This window comes from Tetrahymena thermophila (genome assembly GCF_000189635.1).
Source record: "Tetrahymena thermophila SB210 genomic scaffold scf_8254686, whole genome shotgun sequence".
Lineage (NCBI taxonomy): Eukaryota > Ciliophora > Oligohymenophorea > Hymenostomatida > Tetrahymenidae > Tetrahymena > Tetrahymena thermophila.
The window spans coordinates 350,470-367,356 of record NW_002476452.1 but is presented as its reverse complement, the minus strand read 5'-3'; the positions used below and the strand labels follow the sequence as shown (position 1 = coordinate 367,356).

At 22.8% G+C, this 16,887-nt stretch overlaps 6 protein-coding genes across 6 annotated transcripts; 2 read left to right on the top strand and 4 right to left on the bottom strand. All coding sequences in view use genetic code 6, as the record gives it.

Annotated features, from left to right (window-relative positions):
* Positions 1-713: 713 nt before the first annotated feature.
* Positions 714-1,610, bottom strand: TTHERM_000449659 (transmembrane protein, putative; the record flags this gene model as incomplete). The annotated part of the gene is made up of 1 exon (XM_012796934.1): positions 714-1,610. The coding sequence occupies one exon, from the start codon at positions 1,608-1,610 to the stop codon at positions 714-716; it is 897 nt and encodes a 298-aa protein (XP_012652388.1).
* Positions 1,611-3,017: 1,407 nt separating this feature from the next.
* On the top strand, positions 3,018-3,359 carry TTHERM_00449650 (hypothetical protein; the record flags this gene model as incomplete). The annotated part of the gene is made up of 1 exon (XM_001013360.2): positions 3,018-3,359. The coding sequence occupies one exon, from the start codon at positions 3,018-3,020 to the stop codon at positions 3,357-3,359; it is 342 nt and encodes a 113-aa protein (XP_001013360.2).
* Positions 3,360-3,842: 483 nt separating this feature from the next.
* Positions 3,843-8,211, bottom strand: TTHERM_00449640 (transmembrane protein, putative; the record flags this gene model as incomplete). The annotated part of the gene is made up of 10 exons (XM_001013359.2): positions 3,843-4,082; positions 4,138-4,501; positions 4,559-5,330; positions 5,389-5,545; positions 5,634-5,789; positions 5,846-6,355; positions 6,425-6,483; positions 6,548-6,721; positions 6,778-7,027; positions 7,093-8,211. 10 exons carry the CDS (start codon positions 8,209-8,211, stop codon positions 3,843-3,845), a joined length of 3,801 nt encoding a protein of 1,266 aa, XP_001013359.2.
* Positions 8,212-9,548: 1,337 nt separating this feature from the next.
* TTHERM_00449630 (type III restriction enzyme, res subunit family protein) lies at positions 9,549-12,572 on the bottom strand (the record flags this gene model as incomplete). The annotated part of the gene is made up of 7 exons (XM_001013358.2): positions 9,549-9,719; positions 9,782-10,798; positions 10,855-11,074; positions 11,141-11,730; positions 11,786-11,878; positions 11,934-12,083; positions 12,216-12,572. 7 exons carry the CDS (start codon positions 12,570-12,572, stop codon positions 9,549-9,551), a joined length of 2,598 nt encoding a protein of 865 aa, XP_001013358.2.
* Positions 12,573-13,364: 792 nt separating this feature from the next.
* On the bottom strand, positions 13,365-14,261 carry TTHERM_000449629 (type III restriction enzyme, res subunit family protein; the record flags this gene model as incomplete). The annotated part of the gene is made up of 1 exon (XM_012796933.1): positions 13,365-14,261. The coding sequence occupies one exon, from the start codon at positions 14,259-14,261 to the stop codon at positions 13,365-13,367; it is 897 nt and encodes a 298-aa protein (XP_012652387.1).
* A 412-nt stretch (positions 14,262-14,673) lies between these two features.
* TTHERM_00449620 (hypothetical protein) lies at positions 14,674-16,810 on the top strand (the record flags this gene model as incomplete). The annotated part of the gene is made up of 2 exons (XM_001013357.2): positions 14,674-16,009; positions 16,191-16,810. The coding sequence occupies exons 1-2, from the start codon at positions 14,767-14,769 to the stop codon at positions 16,808-16,810; spliced, it is 1,863 nt and encodes a 620-aa protein (XP_001013357.1). The 5' UTR covers positions 14,674-14,766.
* Positions 16,811-16,887: the final 77 nt, after the last annotated feature.

The following is a 16,887-nucleotide window of genomic DNA, read 5'->3' as shown; positions in this document are numbered from 1 at the left end:
TTTAAATATTTGTCTATTGTTTATATAAAAGTAAAGTTAATAATGATGAAATTTATTTTTTAAAAATAGCATATTTTATTTGTTAAATTATTTAATATCAGTTTTAATTTTAAAGCTAAAATAAGTAAAGAGAATAATAATAATTAAATTTTTTTAATTTAAGATCTATTTTATATTTGATAGCATTTAGTTCTTATTTAATTGATAAATATTCTAATATTTCGTTATTCTTTCATATTCAAGAAAAAAAACAATAATCAAATATAATAAATAAATTACAAGATTTAAGATAAATAAATAGCATTTAAATGAAATAAAACAAAGAGGTTTAAAATAAAAACCCCAACATTTCCTAAAAAAAAAAATAAATTGACACATTAGATAAATAACAAAATTAAGTGTAAAATAAATTAGCATAGAATACTTAAAATGTTTAAAAAGAAAATAAATACTAAAATTCTTATGATAAACAAAAAAACAGTAAAAAAAGTTGTAATAATCAAAGATAAAACAATGCATAAACTAATAAATAGACTAATGATAAGAGCTAATATTAAAAATAATAACAAATTATTTAAAAAAAATAATAAAATAATAATTAATAATAAAGCAGACAAAATGATCTAAAGAATGATAAACTATCAATTAAGGATGAAGAAATCGAAATTAAAAAAAAGATTGAAGAAAATAATTAAAAAGAATAAATGTTAATTTCAAATACAAAAATAAAGGATGATAAATTATAATTTGAAACAAATTATTAAAACATCTTATACTAAAACTAAGAACTTAAAAATATAAATGATGATCTTAAATCTTAAATTTTGTAGATTTAAAAAAAACATAGCAGTGATATTATTAATCATAGACTTCTACATATTAAATACTAAAATATGGAGAAATAATTAGAAAATTTAAAAATTGAGTATTAAAAACAAATTATTACTAATTTACTTTAAAATAATTGTTAAGAACTAGAAAAAGAAAATATTGAAAATAATAAATAATTATAAATCATGGAAAAAGAATACAATAATTTATATTTATAATCTTAACGAAGTAATGATCAAATTATTTAACTTTAAATCAAAAATTAAGAACTAGAAAAATAGAAAATTTAAGAGTAATTAAGTTACAAAAATGAATTTCAAAATCTAAATAGAAAATTCATAGATTTAACGGATTAAAAAAAACAATGTGAATAAAAAATTATTTAACTTTAAAACTCTTGTTAAGAACTAGAAAAATAAAATATTAAGCTTTAATAAAGTTAAAATGATGAATATCAAAATTTAGAAATGTTATATAAAGATTTAAAAATTTAATATCACAAAAGGAATGATATAATTTATTAAGTTGAAAAAAAATATAAAGAACTAGAAAAATAGTAAGAATAAGAGTAATTAAGTTACAATAAATAATTAAAAAGTCTGAATAAATAAAATTAAGATTAACAAATTTAGAATAATTAAAGTAACGATAAAATTATTTAGCTTGAAAAAAAGTGTTAAGAACTAGAAAAATAAAACATCATTAAAAAGCAGTTTAGCATTAATGAAGAATAATATAAAAATATGGAGATATAATACAAAGATTTGAAAATTCAACATCAACAAATTAATGAAAGATATTAATAACTTCAAAATAAATATTAAGAACTGGATTAATAAAAATTCTAAATATAAAGTTAGCTTGAAAAATAGTAATAATTACTTGAGTAATAGTACAAAGATTTAAATATTAATTATTAGCAAAGTAATGAAAAAACAATATAATTACAAAATGAATGCTAAAAACTTGAAAAATAAAATAATGTATAAAAATAGTAAATTGAATAACTTGAAGCTTAATAAAGTAAATTGAAATTATAAATTTTTGAGAATGAATAAAAACTTTAAGCAAATTAAGAAAACTAAAATTGCACTAATAGTGACTTTTTTTCTATCTAAAAATATGATTTAGAAATTAAAATATAATCTATTTTAGACCTTGAAAATAATTAGCCATAGTCTAGCTAGGTTGCTTAAAATATAAAATCAAAGAATACCAATTAAAAAGTAATTTCTGTTATTCAAAATAGTAAATAATTTTAAAATAAAAATTTAAATATCATTGGCTTTTTAGGAAAAACAAATAAAGGAAAAACATTCTTACTTAATTATCTTATTCACCAAAAATCTCTTGTTGCATTCGATTATTAAAGAAGCCAAGGAATTTCAATTAAATACTAATGCAATAATGATAGAAATCTTATTTATATTAACCATAACTATTAGCCTGTTTTAATTGACTATGAAAATAATCCTAGCTATATTAATTACAAAGAAAAAAAAAACTAAGGGAAAGACTTTTCCAAAGAAATGGAGAGCATCTAAAATGAAATAATTTCAAATAATAAATTCTAGAAAATTACAGAACTAATCTAATAAGGATTTATCATTAAATACTCTTAAATACTTATATTAGTTGTTTCTAATATAAATTAAGAAACATAGGATTATATCTATTCGATTTCCAACTCTTTTGGATAAGATACTTCATAGACAAAACTATAGAAAAAGATATTTGTAGTACATAATTTAAAGCACATAAATAAACCTTAATAAGTTGAATAATACATATAAGAAATCAAAAATATATTTCCTCTAAGATAATAGCAAGTTTTTACTTTCGTGCAACCCCAGTACAAATAAAATTCAATTTTCATAGACAATATCAACCAAAATATTAACCACTTATTTATTGCACATGAAAAAAGCTAAGCAGGAGACGAGTATAACAAATTTGCAATAGATTACTTAAGATAAGAAATTGCACATTGTAAATAGCAAATTAATTTTGATGTAATTTAATAATTTAAGGAATACTTAAATATAAATATTTAAAGTTATTTGACATTAAAGAGCAATGAATCAAACTAAGATTTAAAAAAGTAGGATTTTATTGAGTATGATCAATAAAACTAAATCATACAACTTAAAAAGCAATACCATATAGAAAAAGTTAAATATTTATAAATGAATTTTGGAATTATTTAAAATTAATGCCAATATTCAATAGTTTCAAATGAATAAAACAATAAGTTATTCCTTTTAGTATAAATTCCTAATTCAGCAAAATTTAGCCATAGTTTTAATAAAAAAGAAGGATTATTTTATTTAACAATATTCCAAAACCATGAAATAGAATAGCAACTAGGAACTTCATACATATCTAATAGAAAATTAGAAGAAGAATACTAAATTAAGATTTGTAAAGAAAATGAGCTTTATCATTTAATTTAAGCAGAATATAAAAACTTCGAAAACGGTATTCATTAATTTGCTTTTATTCAAGAACTTGAAATTGAAGACCTATGATATATACTATTTTGATTTTAATTAATTTTTATAATAATTTAACTTTTTAAAATAATATTTTTGTATATTCAAAAAATTGAATTATTTTATTATTTGTTAATTTTAAGTTGAGTAAGTAAGTATCTTAAAAAATAAATTTTTAAGGTTTTTCTTAAAATAGAATTAAATAAATGAAATCATAATGATTTTTGAAATTATTTTTTTTATTTTCCTACTATTTATTAGTATGCTTAAACACATCATCAATGTCTTCAACTAAAAAGAAAAAAATTCAATAAAAATTTAATGCAAAATAAATAATTTATATAAAAAAAAATTAATGAAATAATTTATTTATGTTTAAAAATCGATTTATTACAAAGTATATAAAATAATTTCATATAAAATTTATTTTTTATATTATAGAATACTTAAAAATAAATATTAAATTTGTTAATTTGGTATTATAAATTTTAATTTAACTAAATATTTATTTATCTTTTGTCACTTTTTATACATAGTAGTTCTATTTAGCTTGTCCAAAGCAAGGAGGGAGTAATTTCCACAATAACTTATTAATAACTTAATGACGATGTTGCTCATCTTGATAAAGAAAATAGGTAAATTAAAACCCTCATATGGGATATATATCAAAGATAAGAATAGACTGATCAATATAACTATCAAAGCCATGAAGTTAAAAATAAAATATGCCTTCCCCATACCGTATGATTAATTTGTTAGCTTATTTCATAAATAATAATTATTAATAAATTCATATTTTAATTAAAAGATTTACCAAAAATAATCCAATAAATGGTGTGATAATGAGCACGAAAGGGAATGGTATGAAGACAAGAATAAAATCGAAAAATTAGAAATTTTCAACTTTAGCATAATAAATATTATTAAAGAAGAAAGTCATTGAAAAAATATCTAAAATAATAAAAACAGTCAGAACGTAAATGAGCATTTCTTTCTCTGTTTTTGTATTTCTATGAGATAAGAATAGGAATCTTAAGAATCCCATTAATATACCAATTTAAATAATTATTTTAGAAAAAGTCTTTTATTTTTTTTCAAGTTTCTTATATATTTTCTTCATGTCTTTTTTATCTTAGTCGTTAGTTTAATTATTATTTTATTTGTCGATTATATTTTACCTAATTTATTTAAGTTAAAATTTTATTAAATTTGAAATTATTAATTTAAAAAGTTACATAAACTCAGTTATGGATTGCTTATTAACTCTACTTTCTCTGAATTCGTCTTTTTAGTCTTATAGATTAGCTTATTATTCTATCTTAGAATGTTTTGTAGACTGATAGTCAATAGAATTGAAAGGATTGACTGTATGAGTAGAGTTATACTACTATATTTTTGATTGAAAAGCTTCTTGTTCTATTTCCAATTCGGGAATCAAATTAATTTTAAGTTCTTCAATATCTTCTGATGTACTAAATATAAAAAGAGACACCTTCATGTCAATTGGACTTTGAATCATTTTTTAAATTTGGATACGCTCAATAGTTTTTTAAAATGACAATGAATTTTCATCCTCAACTAGAGTAATTCTTTATTTATATGATTCTTAGAAGTTTTGAAGCTAATTAGTTAGTTATCGAGTTTCAACGTCTATATAATCGTTAAATGGTATTTCCATAATCAGAATTTGTAACTTAAGATCAAGCTAATACAAGAAATCCTCATTAAATTATCTACAGTGTTGTATGAGTTCTTAGAAGCACTTAAACAAATAGCTCTTGTCTGAGTAAAAATCAATAGTACTTGATATCTTATTAAGTTCTTAAATAAACTTCTCAAAAGTCTGACTATTTTCTCTATGATATTTATAGTTGCTGCAAAAAACGTTGACATTGTTTGGATTTCCTTTATTCTTTAAAGTTCTGCTATTGGTCGAGTAGAAAACACTCTGCAAAAAGTGGTCTCTAGGCCAAATGTAATATGGCTTCAAGTAACTTCCTTCTCCACCTATAATTTAAGTAAAATCTTTATTATCAAATTTAATACAAAAAATAAATTATAATACTGAAATGAATAATCGTTGGAATAGTCTTCTTAAAATATTTTTAGTTTCTTTTACTATAATTGAATAAATCTAAAGAAAGTATAGAGTAGTCATCACTTTTGGTTATTTTCATTCTTATGTATTTCTGTTGCACAGCATCAGAGCCTTTTAAAAATTTCTTAAAAAAAATCATTAAATAAAATATAAAATTTATATTTTTAATTTAATCAGTTTAATTTATTTTATTAATAGATAAAGAATGATACTGGATAAGGCTCGTCGTGTATTTTGTCTTTGATTTTTTTGTAAATTTTCTTTTAAACTTTGGTGAGGTAAAACCAATAAAGAGGATAATAAAGATAATTTAAAATATTCAGAATGATAATATCAATTTTTTTCCACTTGAGAGTCTAGTTAACTTTCTTTTTTTTATATTTATTTGGTTTTAATATTTCAATTTCAGTTTTATTTAACTTACCTATGCAAATTCTGCAAAGTCTCTTTAGTCAAAAATTTACTCTGTTCCTTCTGGTATTTAAGGTTAGAGGTACCATTGACTGTTGATATTATTTTCTCCATAAAATTGGAGACGATATTTGTGATACAAAAGATCTCTATAAAAGAATATATCCTTTTCTTTGCACTCTGTAGCAAAAATGCTATCATCGTAATCATACTTCACATGCTAAATAGGAATTGAATCTATTTTTTTGGGTTTCATCCTTAAAATTCTTCTCGAAATATAACCCAAACACAGAACGGCTAGGTAAGCTATAAAGAAAGGAATTATTTTTATACTGATGACATTTTTTACATAAATCCTCAATGGATCACAATTAAATTCAATGCAATTTTAATAGCAATCCCCTAAAGATTCAAATTTAGATTAATCCTTTGTAGGCACAACTATTTTATCAAATTGCATAGGCTTTTAACACTTAATACACTTTCCTACTAAACCACTCTTGTAGAAACCCACATCACATGGCTAATTTAATTTATTTAAATATTTTTTAATTACTTTTAAATAATTTAGCTTTTTCTTATTAAATTTTACCTTGCAAAATCCATTTTATTAAGGTTCATAACCTGGAGGACAAATAAATGATATGAATGCTATTTATTCAAATTAAACAATCAATTAATAAAAAGTAAATTATTATTATTATTATTATTTTACTTCCTTTGTTGGCTTATACTTGCTCTATTTATGATTAACTCAAGTTGTAAGATTAAAAGGATCTTTGTCCTTAATTTATATTTATAGTTCCATTAAATTAGTTAATATTTTTATCAATATCCCAATTCAGCTGATACATATTAATTATTCCACCTGCTCCCTCACCACTTAATCCTATTAAATTATATTCCAAATGTTAAAGTTAAGAAAATTATGATAACTTTTCTTACCATACTAATCTGAAGCACCACCTTAAGCAGATATCTTTCCTTGTCCATGTATTTTAGTAGCTTTAATCAATATCGCTCCACCAGATCCACCACTTCCATTTAATATTTATAAGGAAGCACCATTAGATTCCAGATATCCATCTATGTAAGCTTCTTTTGATGTATAAATAAATATCATACCACCACCTGCTCCTTCTTAGCCTAAACCATAAAACCTTTTGTTTGCATCTCTAAACGAGCCTCCACTTCCCTTTTTTGTTTATAATTAGTTATTTATTTAGCTTATAAGTTTTTTAAAAATGTTTATTTATTTACTTCATAGAAAGTTGAATAAGAATAAGGAATATTTTGCAGTATAAAGCTCGTTTGCTACTTATAAAATACGCATTAATTAATATCCTGCTATAAAAAATTGCCATTTTTATCTGGTTTAGGTAAACCTATTCCTCCTTAACTTGCTTAGCTGGCACCATTTGGTGCACAATTTTCTACAGTATCAAAGTATAATCCTTTCCCAAGACCATAGTCTGCAGGACAACCTTATGCAGTAGAGTTAAGTAAAGAATCCTTGCTTATCACATAGACAGAAGAAAAGAAAGCCATTCTTGAACCATCAAAATTAGAATTATCAGATACTGTTATAATACCTTAGGAATAAATTAGAATAGAATATTAGTATTTAAGAGCATCATAGAGGAAATCATAGTCTGTAGTAAAATCAAATTTATTTTTGTTATCTTTTAAAATATCTTGAATTTTTACTATTTCATATTGAGCTACTTTTACATCTCCTTATTAAACATATTGAATTTGCATGAATTTCTCAGGAGCATATTAATTCTATATGCTATACTAATTTTGAAGACTCTCATGACAAAAAATAAATTATGATGAAACTTCTGAGTTTTTAATTGAAATATCTGAAAGAGAGTGAATAGCTATATTTCCAGCTATTACTGTGGCATCAGTTAGCTTGATTTCTTTATCGGCATTAAAAATAAGCATTCCATATTTTCCTTTTTAGTGCCTTACCATTCCTTTTAAGGTAATAGTTTCGCTTGCTTATAAATAAAAATTGTATTGATCTAAAAATGAACAGCATCTCCCAATTTTGTCTCTTCCTAAAAAGCTATCATTTATAATAGCATTTTTAGCTTAAACTTCTATATTATCACATGAAAACACAGACTTAGTTAACTCTAAATCGTTGATCTTAAAAGTAAACATTAATTTTGTTGTATCTATATCACTGCAATCGATTTAAACATTATTTATTGTTAATAATTTGCATTAATTAGCTTAGAATTGTTGATATATCTCAGTGAGTTTAATCTTTTTCATAGCTGTTTCTCCTATGAAATCACAAGGCTAACAAAAAGCCTTTTTGATGATAAATAAGATAGCTAAACAAACTAAAGTTATATTTATATTCATGAATAACTATCAATACTTTTAATAATATAAAGTTTCGTGTAGACTATTTTTTCTTTTATATTTGATATAAAATTTCTGCAAAAATTTGCTGATGACTAATTTAATATAAAAAATAATTAGATTCCTTGATTGCTTGCCAAAAAAATTATAAATTGAATATAAACAGCATTATTTTTTGTATTTAATTGTATCAATCAATAGTAAATAAATTTAAGGCAGTATAAAAGTTGATCCATATCTTTTAAGATAAGCTTATGATCAAAATTATGAATATTACCACCATATTCAACATAATTATGTTTACTTACAAAAAACACTAAAATTAATTTCTTAAGACATGAAATGAGCAACTAAAAAGTATTTAAGATATAAGCTAATTTTTTATTTCAAAATAACTAAATAAAACTCATTTCATATTTAAAATATTTATAAAATAGTATGTGAGATCAATCAGTTATAAATATTTTGAAATCTTATTCTTAATAAATTTAAATTAAATAATTAAAGGCAAAAAATTAAACAAGAAATTAACTTTAATCTATTTCTTTAATTGTAATGATATCTTATTTAGTTACTAATTTATAAAATTATTTTATTATTTAATCTAGAGAAAATCACTAATTATTAGTATTTTCATTAATATTAAAAGCTATAAAAAATAATTTTAAGTGAAATAAAAACATACTATTAAAAATAGCTAATTTTAATTTATTTAGTTTATATAAATAAATACTTTTTTTATTCAATCTTTCTTATTTTAAAATTAGTTTATAAGGTTTAATTTTTACTTTGATATAAATTTGAAGTAAATTGTCAATATAATTCATAAAAGTGGCATTTAGCTATTATAAATTTTATTGAAAACCATTAGAAAATATTTTATATTTACTAAATTATTGTGAGAGATAAATAGTAAAAATCTTAAGAGAAAAGATTGTGTATCTAAAATCAAAAATTGATATTTAAGAAGGTTAAGTTAGATAAATTATATTTTATATACTTTCTTAATTAAAACACTAATAATACTTTAAAGTAATTTATTTTTATTTAGTTCTTTAATATTGGTTACACTTAAATGATAAATAGTTAATATTTAATATAAATGGGATTTTATATCAAAAATGAATCAATTAAGTGATGTTAAAAGAGATTATTTAATGTGAGTAAAGATAGAGAAACTACAAACTATATAATGAATGAATTATATACTGATAATAGCTTAAAATAATATATTTATTTATTTATTTATTTATGTATTTTTAGTTTTAATTGTTTAATATTAGTTACTTTTAATTAATTTTATTATAAACATTTAATCATTCTTTTTTTATTTTATTTCATCTTCTGAATTTTCCACCTTTAGGTTTGCTAAAACCTCCTTTTGGTTTACCAAATCCTCCCTTCTTATCGGCCATCTTTGCTGAGGCTTACTTTTTCTTATGAATAATTTGGGTTCTTTTACCTTTTTCCATGTTTTTGAATTTAAGACCCTTCTTTATTTTTTTTTACTATTTTATAAAAAATGAATGAATTAATTATAATGAATAACCTTTTTTTTAAATATATTTACTTTAAGTATTTGTTGATGGCTTTTTAATTCGCTCTTAACACCCTTTTATTATTTTTCTAGGTTGTCTTCGGGTAAGTAAATACCTTTCTATCTGAGGGCTCTCTTTTTGAACATACCTCTGACTCTATCAACAAGAGTTGTATCTTCTTACTCACCATCTCTTTACAACTTGATCTAGTTCTTCTTCTCCCATTTTTTAAGCATTTCCTTAGCAACTTTACCTTTCTTACCATTTTTATTTTTATCTTCTTTGTCTCTTACAACTCTACCTACTTCATCAGTCTTACCGAAAACAAACTATTTCTTTTTCTTATCCCAAATCATTTTCTTTTTATTTCTGAGAAGATCTTCGTAATCTTCTGCAACAACAAAGGCATTAACATCAGTAGAGGAGATTTTATTTTCATCTTCAATACTCTTTTTAGGTTTGTGATAATCAGGTTAAGCTTCAATGTATTGGTCTTTGTTCTTGAAATCTACCATTTGAGACTTTTTAATCTTTTTAGGCTTGTGATCTATAATATATTATTCTTATGTATCTTCCTTTTATTTAATTTCAGGTTCGTCATTAATAAGTTTTTCATCATCTTCATCTTCTTCAAACTCTTATTCGGCTTCATTCATTTTCTTTACAAGTTCTTCATCTAATAAGCCTTCATCTACATACTCTTCTTCTTCAGCAGCAGCTTTTTTGTTGTTTTCAATTTCCATTTTTTCACCATCGTTTTGGAGGGCAATACCCATCTTAATTTTGTTGATTTTCTCTATTCTCTCTTACTTGTCTTTGAACATTTATTTTTGCTTCTTTAAATCAGCTACTGATTTAGCAAGTGTATTGACATTTTCAAGCAAGCTGGGATCTTCAGTACCAGTATGATTCTTTAAACTTCTTTGCTTGTAAATTTCCAAAGCACTTATTGCTGGCTTGTAATTTTTAATTTTAGATAAGTAATCCATTTTTTCCTTTTCATCTTCAGCGAACTTGTGGAAAAGAGGGTTAATTGAATCTATTTTAACCTATTTTTATGCATTATATTTAAGTACATCTTCAAAGATAAAATTTATTTAATTACTTAATAAGAGTCTTTGATTGAAGCTTTGCTTGCACTAGAACGAGATTTATTAAATTGAATGTAGGCGTTATTGGCTAATTGCTACATTTTGTTGATTTCAATATCTTCTTTTAATAGAATTTAGATTTTTGCTTGTTCATCACCGATGAGTTAAACGGGAATGGCACCATAAATAGCTTTAGAAGTGTCTTTCATATCTTCAACTTGATTGCTTAACTTTCTGAAATTTTATAAAAATTTATTTTAGAAAACTTATTTTACAATTTTATTTAAAAATATTTTTTACCTTCCAGCTAAAACCATAATTTCGGAGACATACATGATTTCATTCATACCCATTAAGGCATAAGTGTTACCTTTACGACCAGCTCTAGCAGTTCTACCAGATCTGTGGATGAAAATTTTGGTAGATGCGGGATAATCGTAATGAATAACATTATTTACATTAGGTAAATCAATACCTCTACTTGCTAAATCTGTAACTACCATGACATTACACTTTTTATTTCTGAATTCACTGATTTAATCTTTTCTAGCAAAAGCATCCATTTTACCATAAATAGAAACATTGCTGATGTTGAATTTATCCAAAATAGCACAAATCAAATCAACGTGATATTTAGTACTTGCAAAAACAATGCTATTTTCTTCTGAAGGAATAACACTTTTGAGTAAATAAACGAGAGAAGCTATTTTCTCATTATTACGAGTGAGGATGAAATTGAGAGTAATATTTTCATTAATTGTAAATTCTGAATCCAACTTAACAAAGACGTATTCTTTCAAACCAGCTCTTGCAAAAGATGACAATTCCTCTGGAATGGTAGCAGAAAACATAAGCGTTTATCTTTATTGGCTTACTTTTTTTAAGATAGTCTATTTTATACATGGTATTTTTAAAAGAGTGCTAACATTTTATTTAATATTTTACCTTCATTTAATCAGCGAAACCCATTTCAAACAAATAATCACACTCATCAAAAATTAAGAACTCTACTTTATTCAAAGACAAATCAGTTTCATCCTAAATAATTATATTAAATAATCTTAATATTGATGATAAAATGTATGCAATTTACTATCAACTAACTAAGTCTACCAGGAGTAGCAATAATAATATCTGGGTTAGATGCTAAACTTTCGAACTATCCTTCCAAGCCGTGACCACCAACAATCAAAGTATAGGTCAAGTCAGTGAATTTAATAAATGTTTTCAATACGGATGCAATCTATATTTATATAAAATATTTAATTTAAATGTCAAATGAATACAATATTCAAATATAAAGCAAAGATTTTGTAAAAAATTCATTCATTTTATGCTAAAATGCTTTTTGTGTAAAAAATCTAAATGATATTACTTGTAAAGCCAATTCTCTAGTAGGAACGACAATCAAAGCTCTGGCACCAACAATTCTAGAGTGATTTTGTAATTTATTGATTAATGGAATAATAAAGGCAGCAGTTTTACCAGAACCAGTTCTAGAACAAGCAACAACATCCCTTCCTTCAAGAATAAGAGGAATAGCCTTTCTTTAAATAGGAGTAGGCATATTAAAACCTCTAGTTTTGATAGCTTTATAAACAGGATAGACCAAATTCATAGATTCAAAACCACCTCCTTTCTTCTTCTTAGATTTCTTTTCTTCATCTTCAATAACGTTAATTTCCTTGTCTTATTTGACAAATTTTTGCTTTTTATTAAAATCTTTACCCATTTTATAACCTATGTATGCTATTATAAACTTGAAAAAAGTGTAATTCTATTTAATCTTTGCTTTATTTATTTAATTAATTTTTTAATGCTATTAAAAAAATATATATAAATTTGGCTTTATTGAAGATATATTTTGGCTAAATCAAAAAATTATTAAAAATACTAAATCTTCTTCTATTTTAATTTAAAAAATTTTAATTTATTTGTTAATTCTAAAAACATCTACTTTCTAAATGTGCTAATAATACTTCTATTTATTTTTTTTGTTTTTGCTCCGAATGAATCAAAAGTTAACAACAAACTATTTTAATTGATTATAAATTCTTCATCTAAAATTATTTTTTTAAATTTAGTATTCCTCAAAAAAAACAAATTTTTTGTTTAAAATAGATTAAAAATATTAAAGAAAAATAAAGTTAAATTATCATTTTATACAAAATTAATTTGTTCATTAAATATTTATTAATATTTTAAAAAATGAAGAAGAAAAAAATTACAAAATATTCCTTTTAATTTGACATAATTCATTTAATTATTTTATTAATTAAAGTAAATATGATTTTTGAATAGCCATACTATATTTTTAATACAAAAATCAATACCCATATTATGTTTTAATATAAAAAAATTGACAGTTTTTTACATTTAATTGTTATTTAAATTTTTGATAATTTTTATTAAAATACTTCTTATATAATTTTTAAAATTATAAAATAAAAATTTAGTTATTATTTAAAGAGCTTTTATATTGAATGTATTTAGTTAGATTTTAGTCATTTCTTATAATTTTCATTCAGTTATTTATTTGTATTTCTTGAATATAGGAAAATAATCCTTTTAAAGAAGTTTTAATTAACATAGTTGTATAAGATTCTCTAAAAATGGATCTAAAGGTTATTTAGTCAGATATACATTTAGTTAACTATTTGAGAAGTTTAATTTCTTCATCATCATATCTAGCTTTTTGTAATGAGAATACCCATTACATGAAACTAGATTTATTTGGAACATCTGCAAAAGATTTAAATTTAAGATTTAAATTAATATTTTTAATTTTAGAAAAAACTAGCTTGAACCCTTCTTCTTATCCTAATCCTAAAACATTCATTAGCTAATTATTTGTATTGCAGTCTCTTTTCATTTGTAAACTGATAGAGCTTGACTACATTAAATGATACATAGAGCTATTGGTTTCACTATAAGATTCTTATAATTTATTACTTAATTACAACTAGAATTTTAAAAACGAATCTTCTTATTTGTATTTTGCATCACAAAATATTTTTTTGACATCTTAAATCATAATATGGATATCATCAACAAAGTTAGTAACAAGATAAAGACTATTTTCTGTAGAAGATTCATAGATTGAAATATCAACGCTAAGCAATGAAAACAAGCTGATTTTATTATTTTATTTAGAAAGCTCAATTAATTTTAAAAGTATTTGCTTTACTTCCTCTTTCTAATAAGAATTAACTAAATCCAACTTTAACACTACCTTATTGTTGTAGAGCTATTCTTCTTATTAAATAGAGAGTTTTATTTCCTCAGATATATGCTCTAGATGCTTATCGTCAAAGTATAAATCTGCATTCATTTGAAAATTTACTTTTTAAGGATCAAAATCTCCAATTAAAAGCTAAATGTTAGATATCCTTTCAGTCGACTTGCTGCTTATTTGTTACATTTTTGATGATTTTGAATGATTGATTGATTATATTTTTGTTTAAGATTTAATAAGACTTAAATATTTTGAAGTATATTGAAAATTCAATAAACGATTAATTACATAATAAGTATTTAATTAATTAATTAAATAATTATGCTTATTTATTTAGTAAAATAATTAATTAATTAATTATTAAAAATTTCTCATAGAAATTCTTTTTACTTTTTATTTGATTGATTACTAATTTAATATTCATCAGTCTGTAAAAAAACTTTACTTTGCTAATAAATTTATTTATTTATTTGTTAAAACTTTTCAAAAAAATTGATTTGATTGATAAATTGGTTGTTAAAGATAGCAGCGAATCTTTTTAAAAATTATTAATATTTATTCATGATATTTATTAAAACATCATTATTTTTATTATTATTTCTAAAAGTTATTTTTATACAAACATCATTTGACCAATAAAAAATCTTTTAAACTAGAATTTGCAGATTATTTTATAATTTTTATTACTTTAATGAGTAACTTTGCTCCTAGCTAAAATTAAATACTTCCTGTAAGCATAGGATAGCCAGTGCCAAGCTCTTTTATTATTAGATAATAATAGGAAACTTTACAACGATTATAAGAGCAGAATCAAAAATAGCAACAGCAAATAGAAAGCCTAAAAAGCAGATACAGTAATAACATTCCAAACCCTGTTACAATAAGATCTTAGAGTCCATCTTCAAATTTACTAACCCTTCCGAGGGCGAATACAGCAGCAACATAATAAAATACATAGTTTGAGTTGTAAAGCAATAATAATCTTTCTAATTTAAATTAGAGGTCTTCAACACCACCATAAAATAGATTATTTGTTTAATCTGAAAATAGTTATTTACCAAACAGCATTTAAACTACTCAAGGTATCAGTAATTTAAATGCTTAAATCATTCCAGTTACTTATTCCAATATTGCTCCAGCTGCTTAATAGAATTCATATCAAGTTTCTTAGCAATACTCAAATATAATTAATAGGCCAGTCTATAAACTACCAAGGGCTATTTAAATTGATCAAGATTAACCTGTTTAATTATAAGATATATCTTAAAACTTCTCTCCATAGGGATTAAGATATGAAACAGTTATAAATTAGCAACCATAAAATATACCACAATAAATTCCTATAATTTAAAACTAGCCTGTTATTATAGCATCTCCAGAAGCTTAAAACGGAGTATAATATTTGCAATCTTCCTTTAATGGAAACCAAGTAGTTTCTAGTTTTTTAAATGATAGACAGAGTTTTCATTAATAATAAGAAATAAAAACTGTTTAATACATTCCAGTTGAAACAGTTAAACAAGATTAAGCTTAACAATAGCTTTTCACTGCTTCTGCTAACAGATTTAGTGCTTAGGAAAACAGAAAAGATCAATAAGCACTATTTCCTGAAAATAGAATTAAAACATTCTAAAGTAGTTATAGAAGGCAACATAACTCATCTTAAGATTACTCAAATCAATAAAGAAATAATGAAAGTTTAAATAAAGAAAATGAAAGATTCTAAAAGTCTAATTTATCCGATACTTAGAAATATTAAAATAAATATGACCAATATATCACCAAAGACGAACATGAGAGAATGAGAGAAAAGTTTATTCGTCAAATAGAAGACCTAGAATCGCAAATAAATAAGCTCAACAATGATGTTAAAACTAAAAACATAGATATTGACACTCAAAAATCTGTTAATGAAGACTTAATCAAAAAGAATTGTAAATCTTTTTTGAAAATATTTTTAAAGAAAAATTAAATAAAATACAAATAAAAAAGCTGAGAATTATATTTGCTATTTTTTCTAAATTTGAAGAAAATTAATTTTTATAATTTTTACAAATAAAATAAATTTAATAATGAGGGGAATAAAAAATGTTAAATTAAATATTTTTAAAATAGAAAAACTAGAAAGCAAGGTCAGAGAGTTAGAAAATGTTATTGAAAATTTAAAAGATGAGTAAGAAAAATTGGTGGATGTTTGTGAAAAGAAAGATGTAGAAGTTGAAGAGTAAAATTTACAATTAGCAGAAAAGCAAAGAGAAGTTAATGAAATAAAATAAAAAATGGAAAATATGTCAGCTTTCTATACTGATTCTTAGGAAAAATTGTAGTTATATGAAGATACTTAAGAAGAACTCTAAAATCAAATATAAAAAAATATTAATTTGGAATAACGAAATAACTTTTTAAATTAAGAAATATAAAATTCAAAGTAAATTGTTTTAGACTTAGAATAGCAAATGAAGTAGCTTCAAGCATAGCTTCCACCAGTTCCATACAAGCAGATAGAATAAGAAACAATAAAAATGTAGTAATACATTTAAAATTTGGAATAGCGATTGTTGATACTTACTCATGAAAAAAATGAAGAAGTCCAGCATTGGCGTTCTATGGCAGAAATAGACTCTGTAAGAGTATTTTAAGAAATGGAAAATCGCTGCAAATTCTTAGCCAACGAAAATGAAAGATTAAATTAAATTATTGTCAATAGATGTATAGACATGAGATAAAATTGGTGAAACCTATATCATTTATTACCCTTATAATTAAATAAAAAATTGTAAATACATACATTCTTACATAATATATTTATCAT